This window comes from Aquarana catesbeiana, unplaced genomic scaffold (genome assembly GCF_042186555.1).
Source record: "Aquarana catesbeiana isolate 2022-GZ unplaced genomic scaffold, ASM4218655v1 unanchor232, whole genome shotgun sequence".
NCBI lineage: Eukaryota > Metazoa > Chordata > Amphibia > Anura > Ranidae > Aquarana > Aquarana catesbeiana.
The window spans coordinates 715,937-736,053 of record NW_027362660.1 but is presented as its reverse complement, the minus strand read 5'-3'; the positions used below and the strand labels follow the sequence as shown (position 1 = coordinate 736,053).

The following is a 20,117-nucleotide window of genomic DNA, read 5'->3' as shown; positions in this document are numbered from 1 at the left end:
TATTTAAAAACTAAACATGTAAGTGAAGTGGTAACTATTGAGCCAATCACTTTATCAAACCACACATAATACCTCCCTTCAAAGTGAAAACAGAAATGATTTACACAAAATCAAACACTATCAATAATTTCCAATCAATAACCTCTACCCAGACAAGATATGTAGAAATATAAAGACAAGCGGTGTTCCCTCTCATACCGCACTCCGCCAAGCCATCCAAACCCACACAGGAGCAAAGGAAAGAAGTTCTCACCTAGTTTATCTCCGAGTTCTCCTTCCCTCCTGTTGGGGGAAGGGCTGAAGACAGAGAGGGTCACCACTGGTAAGTAGAGCCTTGAAATGAAGGACATTTTCAGAATGTCTGTCTTGTCTGTGTAAAGTTTACCGATAAAGAAATATCGGATCTCACAGCTTCTAGCTCTGTAACTCGCTATATCATTATCAGTAAACGTCACACAGACAAGACAGACATTCTGAAGGTGATGTCCTTCATTTCACGGCTCTATTTACCTCTCTACGCCCCAAAATGTACTCAGCCAATGGAAAGCCAACACGGTACAATACTTCATCCAAGTCTTTGGTGATCTCAGATCTTCTTATGAACTGTTTCTTACATGATGAAGATCAGCCATGGAGTATATCTGAGGTGTATATCAGGGTGTGCTTCTTCCCCACATGAGAGATGTGATGTCCAGCAACATTCATATAGAAGACATTTCCCACCCTTAAGACACTAATACACCTAGAGGGTTGTGTGAGATCTCTGATGTCTGTAAAGATTGGACTTTCGTGAAAAAAATTTCCCGCACTCAGGACAGGAATATGGCTTCTCCCCCCTATGATATCTCTGATGTGTGTAAAGATCAGACTTGTCTGAAAAACGTTTTCCACATTCAGTACAGGAATACGGCTTCTCCATGTGAGATCTCTGGTGTTTGTGAAGATTTGTCCTCTGTAAAAAACATTTCCCGCACTCAGGACAGGGATACGGCTTCTCCCCTGTGTGAGATCGCTGATGTCTATAAAGACTGGACTTCCATGAGAAAAATTTCCCACACTCAGTACAGGAAAAACTCTTATCTGTTGGAAGGACGGCACTGTCCCTTACAGTCTGAGGTTCTTCAGGATAAGAGGAATACGATGGTCCATCTTCACTGTGTGGTGCCGGATGGACATTTGAGGTAGCCGGGGTTTTCTTCTGGATTATAATGTGTGATGTCCTCATCTTCTACTTTACAGTCTGGAGACAAAGTGAGACAATCCTCTGAGGTTTTCCTCATCTCCCGTCCATCTACTAAAATAGAGATAAAAAGATTATTACTAGACATGAGCAGATTGGTTCCCCTAAACCAGGACTCCGCCCACATCAGGCAGCTTTTTCTCTGAGGATCTTACAATTCCCCCCTCAAGGTAACTAGTAAATGGGTCCTCTGATCTCCTACCAGTTCATTTCTTTAATAAAAAAAAAAAAAAAAAAAAAATTATGGCGTGGGGTCCCCCATAAAATCCATACCAGACCCTTATCTGAGCATGAAGCCTGGCAGGTTAGGAAAGGGAGAGGACCAGCGAGTGCCCCCCCCCCGAACCATACCCACCCCCACCCCAAAGCAGCTTGCCCCATGTTGATGGGGCAAGGGCCTCTTCCCAGTGTAGTGGAATTATTAAAGCTTTGTCTATAAGCAAATAATTCCATGGGCTAATAAGCACAATCATAACTCTCTTGTAGAATGTCAAGAAAAGTGCGCTTTTTTTCCGGCAAGTAACAGACGTTGAGCTTAGCAAAATCCTGCAATAGAATGCTCTACTGCTTTTATTCATACTGTAAACATGAATAACAAAGGAAGGTGGTGGCTTCAGAATCAGCTAGACACTTGTATTCTTTCAAATGAACCAATCACACACACACACATATAAATATATATTCAAATAGAATTCCAGTAGTGACATGTGCAGAGCCATGCGGCAAGCTTTTTGTGAGACACAAAAAAGTGTCTCACAATTTGAACACTACTTACAGGGCTCTTAACACAATCGTGTGCACATTCCCACTGCTACTAATGACACGAGCCATACTCTATCATGGCTCAGTGGGCCATAATTTTTGTATGGTTATGCTATGGTTCCCATGTACGCAGATCTCTTTGCTAGGAGCGATAATGCAGTCCACATGAGGGGGCCAGTCTCTTGGTGAGGCATAAACGATCATCCCTAAAAAAGCAAACAGATCTGCCGTGTCCACAGAAAGGTTTCAGCAGCCAATGGTCTTCCACCAATGTCTGTATGTGCGAATACGCTCGCATGAGCATGTTACAGCAAAACTGACACTGAGGGACATCTGACAACATACATTAATAAAAATTTCCACAACACCAGCAACCCTAGACTGTGGTTGTCAGGGTCTGCAGGCAGGGAGCTTATCAGAATCTGGAAGCCCCCTTTAGCAAGGGGGGCCCCAGATCCAACCCCCTATCTGGGGCTACCCATTCACCCCAAAAAAGCAGTAAAATGTCCATTATTAAAAAAAGAAGCCTTGAGCCGGGGCACTAAGGGCTTTAAAAAAACGGTAAAATCCGTTTTTTGTCCGTTCTGTATTTTTTTTGCCGGATGAAAAATAGGGCTTTCATCCTCTCAAAACAATGGATGTTGACGGCAGCGGATGAAAACGGATGCAAATGAATGATCATCCGTTGTCATCTGTATTTCCATAGGAATGCTTTGATGTCCATTTTTAATCTGTAAACAGATGGATGAAAACATGAGACAAGTTACAGAGGTCCTACACTGCTGCCTCCCATCTCCTGAGACTGCACTCAGTGACTTGGGTCTGAGACTATACAGACATATCCCTCCACCCGGCACAGTCAGCAGACAACAGAGCAAGTACTCATGGGAGAATTGTTCTGTCAGAGATCTTACTAGACCTGGGCACGGGGAAGGAGACCCCAACACATGCCCTAGGTGCCTGGGTTGAGCAACGCATATGAGGAAATCACCATTTTGTTGCCAACTGAACCCCAGAATCTCTATAAATCCATAAATTGTGTCTGCAGCACAGAGAAGGAAAATTTGAGAGAAATTAAGGAATACAGGACGGGGAACACAGCTTAGGAAAGTGACCAGCGTATTACAGGCTGATATCACCCAGTCATTGCCCTACTCTGGACCAGTGAGGAGTATGTTTTTTGGAATGTATTTAATGTTAACGACCCAACTGTGCTGATCTCTGTAGGAGATCTCTCGTCCAGCATCTTCCTCCGCGGCATCTTCTTTCCTCCTTCTCCTCGGGCCGCTCCGCATCCATGATGACATGGAGGGAGGCTCCCGCTGTGTGACGCTTCTCCTCTTCTGACGGTTCTTAAATAACGAGGGGGCGGGGCCACCTGGTGACCCCGCCCCCCTCTGACGCACGGGGACTTGACGGGGACTTCCCTGTGGCATTCCCTGTGACGTCAGAGGGGGCGGGGTTACGCAACGGGTGACCCCACTCTGACATCACGGGGATTGCCACAGGGAAGTCCCCGTGCGTCAGAGGGGGCGGGGTCACCGGGTGGCCCCGCCCCCCGTTGTTTAAGAACCGTCAGAAGAGGAGAAGCGTCACACAGTGGGAGCCTCCCTCCATGCCATCCTGGATGCGGAGCGGCCCGAGGAGAAGAAGAAAAGAAGACGCCGACGTTGCGGAGGAAGATGCCGGACGAGAACATCAGAGGAAGAACCAGAAGAACAAGAAGAAGAAGATGGAGGAAGAAACCGAAGGAAGATAGAAGAAAGAAGAAGCATTTAAATAAAGGAATTGTCAAAAACTGTCTTTTGTCATTTTTAACATTTTTGACAGTTTTTGTGTGAAATGGTAGGGGTACTTTTGTACCCCCTTACCATTTCACACAGGGGGGAGGGCTGGGATCTGGGGGTCCCCTTGTTAAAGGGGGCTTCCAGATTCCGATAACCCTTGCCCGGTGGTTGTGGGGGTCTGCGGGCGGGGGGATTGTGGGGATGAGGCTCTTGTCCCCATCAACATGGGGACAAGGTGTTTTGGGGGGCTACCCCAAAGCACCCTCCCAATGGCCTGGTACGGTTCAGGAGGGGGGACGCCCCTCGTCCCCCCCCCCTTTTCCTGCGGCCTGCCAGGTTGCGTGCTTGGATAAGGGTCTGGTATGGATTTTGAGGGGGACCCCACACAATTTACTTTTTTTTTTAATTTTGGGCCGGGGTTCCCCATAATATCCATACCAGACCTGAAGGGCCTGGTATGGAATTTAGGGGGACCCCCACGGCATTTTTTTTTTTTAATTTTGGTTCAGAGTTCCCCTGTGGGGAATTCCCATGCCGTTTTTATCAATTAACTTTTATGTGTATTGTCGGACTGGCAATTCATTATAGCCGCGAGTAGTTTTAAATGACTTTTTTCATTTGAAATGTCATTTTGCTGTCAGACTGTTCTAAACACGGGAAACATGCGCCCCTTTACAGGCATACTATAGACACCCCCCAGGTATGAAATTTAAAGGAATATTACACTATTATTGTTTCACTTTAAGCATTATTAAAATTACTGCTCCCGAAAAAACGTCCGTTTTTAAAAAATTTTTTGCATTGATCCTTGTCCCCTGGGGCAGGACCCGGGTCCCCAAACACTTTTTATGACAATACCATGCATATAAGCCTTTAAAATTAGCACTTTTGATTTCTCTCGTAGACTTTTAAAGGGTGTTCCGCGGCTTTCGAATTTGCCGCAAACACCCCAAATTGTTTGCTGTTTGGCGAACTGGCGAACAGCCGATGTTCGAGTCGAACATGAGTTTGACTCGAACATCCCTACCCAGGAGCCCTACTCCCCCTTCCTGCTTTTGTCTCCTTAGAATATCATATGCCAACCTAGGATGTTTATCCCCCCCACACGAAGGTCATGAATGCTCTCCGTATCTGCTTGAAAAATATCTGCAGAAATGCTATGGGTACAGTATATATAACAAATTATTCTGGGGATTATACTCATTTTAAGGGCATTTACTCTGCCAAACTATTTCAGGGTATGGCTTCTCCATCTCTGCAAATCCTTTATTTACCACCAAAGGACCATAATTAAGATCATATAGACGCTTTGCATCCAGGGCAATATAAATCCCCAAATAAGGTATAAAATCAAAGCGCCAAACAAAGGGGAAGGATTGCTGCAGAGCGGATGCCATCCCTGATGGAACATGGCTCGGCATCAATACCGACTTCTCACTATTTATTTTAAAGTTGGATAGGAGACCAAATGTACTTATTTCCACCATCAATTCAGTCAGCGATTCTTGAGGGGTGGAAAGATATAGTAATAGGTTGTCAGCATAAGCCGAGAAGATCCAGGCTGCACGTGGGGAGGCTAGTGTGCATCAACATGGCACTGACCTAATTTCTGGGTGATCCATGCTTTACCGGAGGGTTGCGGAGGTTGGGAGCCTCAACCCTTGAGCCAGGTTGAGTCAGGCTATCCTGCAGTGCAGAGGGCTTGTAGAGAGCCGGATTGAACAGCTGTTTCGCTGATCACTAATTCCCTCTCTCGCTCCGATGGCTCATGCCACTCGCTCCTCGCTCTCACTCCTGCTTTAATCTCAGTCGCTGTGGATGTTCTGGAGAGCCGCTGAGCGATTCACACTGAAGCAGTACAGACAAGGGCAGTTTACAGAGTTTCGTTGTGGAGATCCTCCCTGCCTTTGTTTACATGCTCCTCCATCTTTCAGTGCCTGCAACATCCACTGAAGTGTCCACCGGAGTGTGCGGTGTGTGTGGTGTTTCAGCGATTCTCTCCGTCAAGGTAATCATCACTGGATGAGCGGGATTCCGTCTGGGACAAAAGGCAAGGCACGCAATCTTATAATCTTACAGTATTAGCCTCTCTGCTAACGTGCACTGGAGGTAGCAGCGGGAGCAGATGAAGTAGGTGAATAACTGTTTTCAGAGAACCGCCATTTTGGTATTGCTGCCCTCGGCTGGTCTTATACGTGGATGAACATGGACATGCTACTACAGTATTGGTACAGATATTATTATTGACATTATTTACATTTCTGTCACAGTTACTAGCCGATTTGCCTATATACAATATATACATTGCCAATTTGTTTCACATCTCAGCCTCCCAGTTGTTTTTTGGGCCTCCTCTCCTGGCGCTATTTGGCATCCACAGTGTCCCCTCAGTTTAGCCCAGTCCAGCCCTGTCCACTCCAGTCCAGGTCCTGGTCCAGTATTGGTTCCATAGTATTGGCCAACTTTTATCCTCTCTTCTTGAAACCTCCTTGGAATTGGCCTGTTACTAAGTTGCTAAGTACACCGCAAGGTCATGACTAGGGGCCGTATGCACGCTGTACAAATTATAGGAGCAACAGCTAAACAGCCTAAACTGTCTAAACCAAACAGACTTCATCGTTATATGTCCTCTGCCCCTTCCACCTTAACTTCCACTTCAGTAAAAAACAAACGCCACTTCTTCAGCAATAGCTCAGAACACCCGCAAGTCCAAGAGGGTTTTTTTTTTAGAGCTTGGTGTGTTTTAGTGCATTAAAATTTAAAAGAGTGTGTTTTTTCCCAAAAAAATGCGTTTGAAAAAAAAAAATGAAACACCCACCATTTTAATCTGTAGGGCATTTGCTTTAAAAAAAATATATAATGTTTGGGGGTTCAAAGTAATTATCTTGCAAAAAAAAAAAAAAATTTTAATGTAAAACAAAAAGTGTCAGAAAGGGCTTTGTCTTCAAGTGGTTAGAAGAGTGGGTGATGTGTGACATAAGCTTCTAAATGTTGTGCATAAAATGCCAGGACAGTTCAAAACCCCCCCAAATGACCCCATTTTGGAAAGTAGACACCCCAAGCTATTTGCTGAGAGACATGTCGAGTCCATGGAATATTTTATATTGTGACACAAGTTGCGGGAAAAAAGACAAATTTTTTTTTTTTTTTTTTTTGCACAAAGTTGTCACTAAATGATATATTGCTCAAACATGCCATGGGAATATGTGAAATTACACCCCAAAATACATCCTGTTGCTTCTCCTGAGTATGGGGATACCACATGTGTGAGACTTTTTGGGAGCCTAGCCGCGTACGGGACCCCGAAAACCAAGCACCGCCTTCAGGCTTTCTAAGGGCGTAAATTTTTGATTTCACTCCTCACTACCTATCACAGTTTTGAAGGCCATAAAATGCCCAGATGGCACAAAACCCCCCCAAATGACCCCATTTTGGAAAGTAGGCACCTCAAGCTATTTGCTGAGAGGTATAGTGAGTATTTTGCAGACCTCACTTTTTGTCACAAAGTTTTGAAAATTGAAAAAAAACATTTTTTTTTCTTGTCTTTCTTCATTTTCAGAAACAAATGACAGCTGCAAAATACTCACCATGCCTCTCAGCAAATAGCTTGGGGTGTCTACTTTCCAAAATGGGGTCATTTGGGGGGGTTTTGTGCCATCTGGGCATTCCATGGCCTTCAAAACTGTGATAGGCAGTGAAGAGTGAAATAAAAAATTTACGCCCTTGGAAATCCTAAAGGCGGTGCTTGGTTTTCGGGGCCCTGTATGCGGCTAGGCTCCCAAAAAGTCCCACACATGTGGTATCCCCGTACTCAGGAGAAGCAGCTGAATGTATTTTGGGGTGCAATTCCACATATGCCCATGGCCTGTGTGAGCAATATATCATTTAGTGACAACTTTTTGAATAATGACAAAAAAAAAAAATTTTACAATCACTTGGGACAAAAAAAATTAATATTCAACATGCCTCTCAGCAATTTCCTTGGGGTGTCTACTTTCCAAAATGGGGTCATTTGGGGGGGGTTTGTACTGCCCTGCCATTTTAGCACCTCAAGAAATGACATAGGCAGTCATAAACTAAAGCTGTGTAAATTCCAGAAAATGTACCCTAGTTTGTAGATGCTATAACTTTTGCGCAAACCAATAAATATACGCTTATTGACATTTTTTTTACCAAAGACATGTGGCCGAATACATTTTGGCCTAAATGTATGACTAAAATTGAGTTTATTGGATTTTTTTTATAACAAAAAGTAGGAAATATATTTTTTCAAAATTTTTGGTCTTTTTCTGTTTATAGCGCAAAAATAAAAACTGCAGAGGTGATCAAATACCATTAAAAGAAAGCTCTATTTGTGGGAAGAAAAGGACGCACATTTTGTTTGGGTACAGCATTGCATGACCGCGCAATTAGCAGTTAAAGCGACACAGTGCCAAATTGTAAAAAGTGCTCTGGTCAGGAAGGTGGTAAATCCTTCCGGGGTTGAAGTGGTTAACCACTTCAATACCAGGCACTTAGACACCTTCCCGCCCAGGCCAATTTTCAGCTTTCAGCACTGTCGCAATTTGAATGACAATTGCGCGGTCATGCTACACTGTACCCAAACTATTTTTTTATCATTTTGTTCCCACAAATAGAGCTTTCTTTTGGTGGTATTTGATCACCTCTGCGGTTTTTATTTTTTGCGCAACAAATAAAAAAAGACCGAAAATTTTGAAAAAAAAACAAGTTTTTCTTTGTTTCTGTTAAAACTTTTTGTAAATAAGTACGTTTTCTTCTTCAATGATGGGCACTGATATGGCTGCACTGATGGGTACTGATACGGCGGCACTGATGGGCACCGTTGAGGTGGCACCAACGAGCACTGATGATGGGCACTGATAGGCGGCACTGATAGGCGGCATTGATGGTTACTTATGGGTGGCACTGATAGTTGGCACAGATGGGCACTGACAGGCGGCACTGATGGGTGGCACTGATGACACTGGTTGTTTGCAGTGATTCACCTAAGGGTAGCATTGCTGGGCATCACTGCAACATAATGGTGCCAATCAGTGCCCATTTGTGGGCACTGATTGGCACAGATTGGGCACACTGGGCACATGTGGATGGCCATGGGGGACATACCTGGCCATCCACATGTTGCCCCTTCCCTGGTGGTCCTAGTGGCGATCCTTGGTGGTCCAGTGTGGTGATCTGCGGGGGGGCTGCGCTGATAAACAATCAGATAAAGCTGATAAACTATCAGCGCAGACCCCCCCCTGCCAGGAGAGCTGCCGATCGGCTCTCCTCTACTCGCGTCTGTCAGACGCGAGTGAGGAAGAGCCGATCAACGGCTCTTCCTATTGACAGCATGATCAGCCGTGATTGGACACGGCTGATCACGTGGTAAAGAGCCTCCGCCGGAGGCTCTTTACCAAGATCGGTGGAGCGGTGTGTCATACTGACACACCGCTCCACCGATCGCCACAATGCGTGCCCCCGCGGCGACATGTTATCCTGCTGGACGTCATATGACATCCAGTCAGGATAACTGAACCACTTCCCGGACGTCAATCCGCTATAGGGCGGGCGGAAGTGGTTAAAGGCTTATATGCAAGTTATTGCCATAAAAATTGTTTGGGGACCTGGGTCCTGCCCCAGGGGACATGGATCAATGCAAAAATGTTTTAAAAACGTCCGTTTTTTTGGGAGCAGTGATTTTAATAATGCTTAAAGTGAAACAATAAAAATGAAATATTCCTTTAAATATCGTGCCTGGGGGGTGTCTATAGTATGCCTGTAAAGTGGCGCATGTTTCCCGTGTTTAGAACAATACCACAGCAAAATGACATTTCTAAGGTAAAAATGTAATTCAACACTGCTTGCGGCTGTAATGTATTGTCGGGTCCCAGCAATATAGATGAAAATCATTGAGAAAAACGGCATGGGTTCCCCCCCTCCCAGTTAATTACCAGGCTCTTTGGGTCTGGTATGGATATTAAGGGGAACCCCGCACCTAAATTAAAAAAAAAAAAAAAAAAAAAAAAAAAAAAAGATGTGGGGGGGCCCCATGAACTATATACTCTGAATAGGGATGAGCCGAACACCCCCCTGTTCGGTTCGCACCAGAACATGCGAACAGGAAAAAAGTTCGTTCGAACACGCGAACACCGTTAAAGTCTATGGGACACGAACATGAATAAACAAAAGTGCTAATTTTAAAGGCTTATATGCAAGTTATTGTCATAAAAAGTGTTTGGGGACCTGGGTCCTGCCCCAGGGGACATGGATCAATGCAAAAAAAAGTTTTAAAAACGGCCGTTTTTTCAGGAGCAGTGATTTTAATAATGCTTAAAGTCAAACAATAAAAGTGTAATATCCCTTTAAATTTCGTACCTGGGGGGTGTCTATAGTATGCCTGTAAAGGGGCGCATGTTTCCTGTGTTTAGAACAGTCTGACAGCAAAATGACATTTTGAAGGAAAAAACTCATTTAAAACTACCCGCGGCTATTGCATTGCCGACAATACACATAGAAGTTCATTGATAAAAACGGCATGGGAATTCCCCAAAGGGGAACCCCGAACCAAAATAAAAAAAAAAAAAAATGACGTGGGAGTCCTCCTAAATTCCATACCAGGCCCTTCAGGTCTGGTATGGATATTAAGGGGAACCCCGGCCAAAATTTAAAAAAAAAAAATGACATGGGGTTCCCCCTAAATTCCATACCAGAGGATTTTAAGGGGAACCCCGCGCCAAAAAAAAAAAAAAAACGGCGTGGGGTCCCCCCAAAAATCCATACCAGACCCTTATCCGAGCACGCAACCTGGCAGGCCGCAGGAAAAGAGGGGGGGACGAGAGTGCGGCCCCCCCTCCCTCCTGAACCGTACCAGGCCACATGCCCTCAACATTGGGAGGGTGCTTTGGGGTAGCCCCCCAAAACACCTTGTCCCCATGTTGATGAGGACAAGGGCCCCATCCCCACAACCCTGGCCGGTGGTTGTGGGGGTCTGCGGGCGGGGGGCTTATCAGAATCTGGAAGCCCCCTTTAACAAGGTGACCCCCAGATCCCGGCCCCCCCCGTGTGAAATGGTAAGGGGGTACATAAGTACCCCTACCATTTCACGAAAAAAGTGTCAAAAATGTTAAAAATGACAAGAGACAGTTTTTGACAATTCCTTTATTTAAATGCTTCTTCTTTCTTCTATCTTCCTTCATCTTCTGGTTCTTCTGGTTCTTCTGGCTCTTCTGGTTCTTCCTCCGGCGTTCTTGTCCAGCATCTCCTCCGCGGCGTCTTCTATCTTCTTCTCCTCGGGCCGCTCCGCACCCATGGCATGGGGGGGAGGCTCCCGCTCTTCTCTTCTTCTTTTCTTCTCTTCTTCTCTTCTTCATTTTCTTCTCCGGGCCGCTCCGCAATCCATGCTGGCATGGAGGGAGGCTCCCGCTGTGTGACGGCGCTCCTCGTCTGACAGTTCTTAAATAACGGGGGGGCGGGGCCACCCGGTGACCCCGCCCCACTCTGACGCACGGTGACTTGACGGGACTTCCCTGTGACGTCACGGGGAATGCCACAGGGAAGTCCCGTCATGTCCCGTGCGTCAGAGGGGGGCGGGGTCACCGGGTGGCCCCGCCCCCGTTATTTAAGAACTGTCAGACGAGGAGCGCCGTCACACAGCGGGAGCCTCCCTCCATGCCAGCATGGATTGCGGAGCGGCCCGGAGAAGAAAATGAAGAAGAGAAGAAGAGAAGAAAAGAAGAAGAGAAGAGCGGGAGCCTCCCCCCCATGCCATGGGTGCGGAGCGGTCCGAGGAGAAGAAGATAGAAGACGCCGCGGAGGAGATGCTGGACGAGAACGCCGGAGGAAGAACCAGAAGAGCCAGAAGAACCAGAAGAACCAGAAGATGAAGGAAGAAAGAAGAAGCATTTATAAAGGAATTGTCAAAAACTGTCTCTTGTCATTTTTAACATTTTTGACACTTTTTTCGTGAAATGGTAGGGGTACACCCTTACCATTTCACACAGGGTGGGGGCCGGGATCTGGGGGTCACCTTGTTAAAGGGGGCTTCCAGATTCCGATAAGCCCCCCGCCCGCAGACCCCCACAACCACCGGACAGGGTTGTGGGGATGAGGCCCTTGTCCTCATCAACATGGGGACAAGGTGTTTTGGGGGGCTACCCCAAAGCACCCTCCCAATGTTGAGGGCATGTGGCCTGGTACGGTTCAGGAGGGAGGGGGGCCGCACTCTCGTCCCCCCCTCTTTTCCTGTGGCCTGCCAGGTTGCGTGCTCGGATAAGGGTCTGGTATGGATTTTTGGGGGGACCCCACGTCATTTTTTTTTAATTTTGGCCGGGGTTCCCCTTAATATCCATATCAGACCTGAAGGGCCTGGTATGGAATTTAGGGGGACTCCCACGTCATTTTTTTTTTTTTAATTTTGGTTCGGGGTTCCCCTTTGGGGAATTCCCATGCCGTTTTTATCAATGAACTTCTATGTGTATTGTCGGCAATGCAATAGCCGCGGGTAGTTTTAAATGAGTTTTTTCCTTCAAAATGTCATTTTGCTGTCAGACTGTTCTAAACACAGGAAACATGCGCCCCTTTACAGGCATACTATAGACACCCCCCAGGTACGAAATTTAAAGGGATATTACACTTTTATTGATTGACTTTAAGCATTATTAAAAATCACTGCTCCTGAAAAAACGGCCGTTTTTAAAACTTTTTTTTGCATTGATCCATGTCCCCTGGGGCAGGACCCAGGTCCCCAAACACTTTTTATGACAATAACTTGCATATTAGCCTTTAAAATTAGCACTTTTGATTTCTCCCATAGACTTTTAAAGGGTGTTCCGCGGCATTCGAATTTGCCGCGAACACCCCAAATTGTTCGCTGTTCTGCGAACAGCCAATGTTCGAGTCGAACATGAGTTCGACTCGAACTCGAAGCTCATCCCTAACTCTGAAGTATGGCCTGCCCTATATACTCTGCAGAAAATTGGGTCTTAGGTGGTGGTGGTGCCACAACACTGTAAGCCCTCACAGTTACTCTTGGTGGGCACAGGAACGGGACCTGCTGTGAAATTTTAGATCAAAATTGTAAATACATGCCCTTGTTAAACAGGGGCAGAAAAATTGGGCCTTGGGTGGTGGTGGTGCCACAACACTGTAAACCCTCACAGATACTCTTCTCCTGCTGAGCGCAGACTGAAACTGTGGCACAGATTTTTTAAATAACTTCTTTTAGCTCGTGCCCTGGCAGCTGTGACCATGTGACCTCCTGAACCAATTATATTGCAACAATTAATAAACTGCTTGTTGCTATGGGCTTTAAAATATATTTTATAACTGTCACGCTCCCATTGGTGTGCGAGGCAAATTAAATTGCTCGCACATTTCTTATTCTCTCTGGAGAAGAGACGCTTGAGAGGGGATATGATTTCAATTTACAAATACCGTACTGGTGACCCCACAATAGGGAGAAAACTTTTTTGCGGAAGGGAGTTTAACAAGACACGTGGCCACTCATTAAAATTTAGAAGAAAAGAGGTTTAACCTTAACCACTTGAGGTCCGGGCCATAGCCGAATGACGGCCACAGCGTGGACCTCAATTTCCGGGAGGCCGTCATAGGACATCCTCCCCTGTGCACGCGGGTGTGTGCGGTGCACACGCTGTGATCACCGAGTCACGGAGACTCGGGTGATCACAGATCCGGGTAAGGGGCCGATCACGGCCCCTTGCCATGTGATCAGCTGTCAGCCAATGACAGCTGATCACATGATGTAAACAAAAGCTCTGTAATCTTTTTTTTTATTCTCCGATCACCGGCTTATGTTAAAGGGGCATCGGTCCCGAAGAGGAAGGAGGCACATCTGCCTCATCTGTGCCTGCCAGTGCCACCTGCCATTGCCACCTGCCAGTGCCCACAAGTGGTGCCAATCAGTGCCACCTAGCAATGCTGCCATCAGTGTAAGCAATCAGTGCCCATCACTGCCACCCATCAGTGCCCATCAATGAAGGAGAAAAATTACCCGTTTGCAAAATTTTATAACAAAATATAAAAAAAAATAAAAACCACAGAGGTGATCAAACACCACCAAAAGAAAGCTCTATTTGGGGGGGGGGGGGGATAAAAATTTCATTTGAGTACAGTGTTGTATGACCGCGCAATTGTCATTCAAAGTGCAACGCGCTAAAAGCTGAAAATTGGTCTGGACAGGAGGGGGGGGGGTTTAAGTGCCCAGTAAGCAAGTGGTTAAACTACGTAGAGGGTTCTTTACTGTAAGAGAGGCAAGGATGTGGAATTCCCTTCCACAGGCGGTGGTCTCAGCGGGGAGCATCGATAGTTTCAAAAAACTATTAGATAATCACCTGAATGACCGCAACATACAGGGATATACAATGTAATACTGACACATAATCACACACATAGGTTGGACTTGATGGACTTGTGACGTGTCTTTTTTTCAACCTCACCTACTATGTAACTATTTTTATCCTCTCCTCTCTCTACATCCCATCAGGCTTTGTGAATTGCAGTGAGAGAGAAAGAGAAAGAGAAAGAGAAAGAGAAAGAGAAAGAGAAAGAGAAAGAGAAAGAGAAAGAGAAAGAGAAAGAGAAAGAGAAAGAGAAAGAGAAAGAGAAAAAAAAATAATGCATTTTTTTCAAGATTGTCGCTTTTTTTATAGCGCAAAAAATAAAAACCGCGGAGGTGATCAAATACCATCAAAAGAAAGCTCTATTTGTGGGGAAACAACTAACGTCAATTTTTTTTGGGAGCCACGTCGCACGACCGCACAATTGTCAGTTAAAGCGACACAGTGCCGAGTCGCAAAAAACGCTCTGGTCTTTGGCCAGCCAAATGGTCCGGGGCTGAAGTGGTTAAACTGGCTGCTCTGTATGTAGCTTCTGACAGGCTGCGCAAGGAGGCCCGTATCTCCAGGACCATAGATGATAGAAGCCCCAAATTTTGACCAGTAGTGGGGTAAACCTTCAGCTACCTATCCCCTAAATGTGGGCTCTATGTGACCCCTGGTCGCCGAGCCAGGACCCTTGAAGTCAATAGTTTTGTTTTTTTTAAATGGGCCTATCTTAAGGGGCCTGGAGCTGCAGCTCCAATAGCCCCTATGTTAATCCGGCCCTGTACATAGAGACTGTTAATGATTTCATGTTCTTGTTTGGAAAATACCTTATGTTGGATGGTTCATTGAATGTTATTTCTTCAATACATGGACTTTCAAATACAATGCTGCGTGGATTACCGTCTATGTGGAGATATATTTCACAGTTGGGATTTCACTTGCTATTCACAAGCCCCAATTGAGTGGAGGCACTGTGCTTGTTAGAGATCCTGTCCTGATCACACAGATTATAAAGACTCTGCTCCTAAATACTATACAGGTGACGCCATCATACCTCAGTAGCCACAGAGAGAGAAAAGAATAGCGCTACACTTGTATGGTGTATATGAGCACATCCCTAGCCGCACTGCAGAAAGAAAGAGCCAGGACATGCTGCTTTACATCGGAATGTGGCACAAGTAAATGTCAGCATGAGATCAAAACAGTACAGTGCTAACTTACTAGTCAATAACGCAATATGTTGGAACCTTCTAATGTATGCTAATCTTAATGAACTTCAATATTATCACAATACCAGTCTCTGTGATATGTAATGTCACATATAATACACATCACGCTGAAAATAAGACAAAAAAAACAAAAACAAAAAAACACAAAACTTTGCAGGGATGGTGGAAACCCCTCCTACAGATATTTGGCAGAGGACGGTGTCAGTAGGGCAGGGGACTGTGTCAGTAGGGCAGCTTCATAAGCGCATATCAGTGCAGCCTAATCAGTGCCCCGTCAGTGCAGCCTCATTAAGGCAACTTTATCAGTGCTCATCAGTTCAGCCTCATCAGTGCAGCTTGTCAGTGGCACCCCATCAGTGCCCACCAGTGCAGCCTCATCAGGGCCACATACCAGTGCCCACCAGTGCAGCATATCAGCGCCCACCAGTGCAACTTTATCAGTGCAGCCTATCAGTGCCCCGTCAGTGCAGCCCCACATTTTGCTTCCCATCTGGACATCTTTTTGATAAAATTGCCCCCCCACTCCGGGTTCACCATCTCATCCCCCCAAAATCCAGATTCCTATTGAGAGACTCATCATAGTGTCTCTGGAGGGGGCGCTGATCATTCCCGTGTAAAATCTTATAGAAATCTTCCCTAAACCCAACCTTTAATTATCATTTCATTCCCCCCACATACAATGTCTGGAACCGACATTTACTGACATCAATAACTCCCCTCGTGGTACAGACCATAAATTCCCTCATTGTAATATACGGGGTTATTCTACATTTCCACACTATATATGTGTGTATCATCATCTGCTGGAGATAAAAGACATCACAGTGACTATGGAGGAAGAGGACGGACATGACGGGGGGTTACTGGGTGTAAATAGAAAATAAGATCTTATTACCTCCTCTGCTGCCTCTTCCAGCAATGTCTCCTCTCTACTTTGTACCACATGGAACTTCCTATTTATACCTGACATCACTTCCTGTCTTCCAAGAGAGACTTCCTGTCTGGGTAGAAGCCTTGTGGATTTCAGGGGAACTGCAGCCCAATAGACTTTAGGCTGACATTAGGGTTTGTCTTGTGTTGTGTCTTGCAGTGAAAATGGATATCTTGAAAGATCAGGACTTTATGCCAATCTTCATTGATATGTTCAGGGAGCTGCCTTGTCTGTGGCAGATAAACCACCCCGAATATGAGAACCAAACAAAGAGGAAGGCAGCGCTGGATAATTTGTTGGAATTTGTGAAGCCGGTGATCCCCACGGCAGACATCACCTATTTGAAAGTTCTAATTGGTTGCCTGAGGAGCACTTATCTAAGGGAGAGCAAGAAGGTCCAGGATTCCCAGAGATCCGGAGCTGCAGATGACGTTTATCTCCCCAGGCTGTGGTACTATGACAGGCTGCATTTTCTGGCAGGTCAGACTGAACCCAGGCCATCCCTCTCCACTCTTCCTTCCACGCTTCCTTCCCCCCCCAGCTGAGGCTTCTGACGCCCAACCTGGGCCTTCCAGGCAGCAACATGTGGAGGAGCCCAGCTTGAGCCAGGTATAGCATTCTTCTAAATATTTCTGGTTGTGCAATCAATGATGTTAAATAGATGTTAGTTTGGAGTACTAATTTCTGATTGTGATTGATGATGCAAAAACTAAAACCATGTCCCTTTTTCATACACAGGGAAGTCTCAGCCAGGAGGTGGCCGGGCCAAGCAGGCTGCCTGATACCCAGGTTCCTCCCCTCCACCTTCAAAGACAAAGTGGCAGGAAGAGGAATAACCTGGAGGAGGCTGCCATAGGCCTCTTTTGGAAAGCTACAGAGGCCCTGAGAACCCCCCCACAGTGTGGAGGAGGACTTTGCTGGCATAACTGCCTGCAAAATGATGCAGATGGAGGAGGGCCAACGACTCCTGTGTGAGTTCTTAATTTTGGAAGCTCTCAATAAGGGGTTAAATAACATGTGCAACCCACATTTGTGACCTCACATATAATCATCCTCCTCCTCCTCCATGCAGCCTCTTGTAGTACCACAGCCTGGGGACACAGATGACATCTGCTGCTTTCCGGATCTCTGGAACTTCTGGATCAGACTGCACTCCCTTAGGCTAGGTTCACACTGCTGCGAATTCTATTGCAAATTTGAGCCGTTGCGATCGCTCAAATTCGTAAGTCATTTAAATTACATAGATTAACATTAGTGTCGTTCACATCAATGCATTGCGAATATAACTTGCGGGAAAAAAAGGTCCTGTGCGAGTTTGATCCGTGTGCGATGCGAATTCAGCTCCATAGACTGCAAAATTTGCAGTAGAATCGCAAGAACACATATAGAATTCGCAATGCAAATTCGCAACGCTATCGGAACAAAATCGCGCTAAATTCGCACTGCAGCAGTGTGAACCTAGCCTGAGATATGGACTCCTCAGACCACCAATTTTGCTGTAAAAGAATTGATGTCTGCCCTGGGGGTCCAAGGGTTCGCCAATTTATGATGTTTATCCAGCGTTGCCTCCCTCTTTGTTTGGTTCTGAGCCCTTAATAAAAGGAATTTTTGGTTTCAATTATACTTGCCTATGTGTGTTTTCCTTCAAAAAGGACCATTTGTTTGTGAGTAGGCAGGTACATTTCAAATATACAATGTGAAATTAACAAGGGACACCAACACCAAGCAATCTCCTTGAGATTAAATAATACAAGATAACAATGGTGTTGTGGTAACTTGACACACAAAAACATTCAGGAGTAAAACCAATAAAAAAAAAAAAAAACATCAGCCTTGAAACAAATACAAACCCAAAAATAAAAAAATACAAATTTGGTCAGATGTGACAAATCAAAATATATTGAGGGAATCACGATAAATAATAAAGAAAGAAGTTTGTAAGAAGTCTGTGTGAATATCAGCAGCAAAACTACTTCATTCTTTCTGCATTATAAAGAAGAAGACAGTGCGCTGTATTAAACAATTTTAAACATTACAGCATGACGAAATTGCTCTATCCATTCCCAATGCTAATTTTACCAGACCGAGCTGTTCCGTCTCGGAATTTCTTCTGAGCATGCGTGGCACTTTGTGCGTCGGAAATGTCCACACACGGTCGGAATTGACGCGATCGGATTTTGTTGTCAGAAAATTTTATAGCCTGCTCTCAAACTGTGTGTCGGAAAATCCAATGGAAAAAGTCCGATGGAGCCCACACACAGTCGGATTTTCCAACAACATGCTCCGATCGCACATTTTCCGTCTGAAAATCCGAGTGTGTGTACGGGGCATTACTGTGCAGCTTGGAGCTGGCTGAAGAAAACAAGCACTGTTACTGCTGCCATCAGCATGTGATTAACCCTTCACTCTGTGTACTATGTACCTCCAAAGAGCTGAACAGGTTAAATATCATGTCCTGGGGGGTCCTAATCCTGGGGAGGTTCTAATCCTGCCTGTGAAGGGGCATCTCTGTGATGTACAGAAAGTGCTGCAGCTGCACTGACATTTACATAGGAGAAATTACCAGAACAGCACACAGACCCCCCCCACCCCACCCCCTGAGGTTCTTCTATGTATTTGGGGGACTTGAGGGTCTGTGTGTGTTTAAAAATAAAAAAAAAAAAAAAAAAGAGCCGGCAATGAAATGTCATTTTCTGGCAATTTAAACTAATCCATTTTTTCTTTGTAAATGTCACTTTTTCTGTAGCCCATCCTACAGCAAGAATGAAAAATTATATAGAACCCCCCAAATATATACCAGACCCTCTGAGTTTAAGGTGGATTTTAAGGGGGACCTCACACAAAAAAAAAACAAAAAAACAAAACAAAAAAAAAACGTGCGTGCCCCCCTCAGAAAATCCATACCAGACCCTTAATCAAAGCATGCAGCCTGCTGACCAGGAAAGGGAGAGGGACGACCATGCAGCTCCACCCCTCCTGAACCATACCAGGCCATGTTCCCTCAACATGGGGGAGTCTTGTCAGGAGTGACCCCCCCATGGTAAAGCACCTTATCTTCAAGTTAAGGAAAAGGGCCTCATCCCCACAACCCTGGCCTGTTGGTTGTGGGGGTCTGTGGGCGACGGTCTTATTGGAATCTGGAAGTGTCCAGATTTTGCCCACCTGCATGAATGAGTTTGGGGTACATAGCACCCCTACTCATTCACAGAAAAGGAAATAAAGTAATAAAGACCCTCAATGTCATTTATTTCAAATAAAATACCCCCCAAAAGTCTCTCATTGCAAATCCATCATCAATCACAATGACACCCCCCCCCCCACTGACTCCCCAATAACCCCCAATGATCCACCACACAGGAGCAATCTCCAACGGTAACACTCGCTGACTGATAGCATCTTGAGCTGTCATCAGCTATATAAAGGAACGGGCGGGGATAGTGGTGACATCATTGTCCAGATATGGCCATATTCAGAGAATGATGTCATGATCTATGCCCCATCCATTTGCCTACGTGGCCATGTAAGGGAATGGGCGGGGTGAAGTCGGCAGTTGCTAAGGACACAGCTGTTGGGAGGCAGCCGTTGCTTCCCTGGAAACCAGTGACAGCCAGAAGCTGCCGCATTCATCTACACCAAAATGCCATAAACGTTGGATGTTCAGAAGAATGTGGGAGGAGCCAGTGTTCATCCAATCTTCTGTTCAGACACGGAGCTCCTCCATAATGCAGATTATTAGTGTGTGGAAGTGATTGTATCTGGCAGACAGGGATTGGTGTGCGTGTGTGTATCACTACCCGGCACATCCATCATTGGTGTCAATGAGCT

The 20,117-nt window shown here is 45.5% G+C and overlaps 1 protein-coding gene across 1 annotated transcript in view; it reads right to left on the bottom strand.

Annotated features, from left to right (window-relative positions):
- Positions 1 to 516: 516 nt before the first annotated feature.
- LOC141121790 (uncharacterized) overlaps positions 517 to 20,117 on the bottom strand; it is a 54,882-nt gene continuing 35,281 nt past the window's right edge. The window contains exon 3 of the mRNA XM_073611509.1: positions 517 to 1,143. Coding sequence (XP_073467610.1) covers positions 743 to 1,143 — 401 coding nt within the window. The 3' untranslated portion in view covers positions 517 to 742. The remainder of the gene's footprint in view (positions 1,144 to 20,117) is intronic.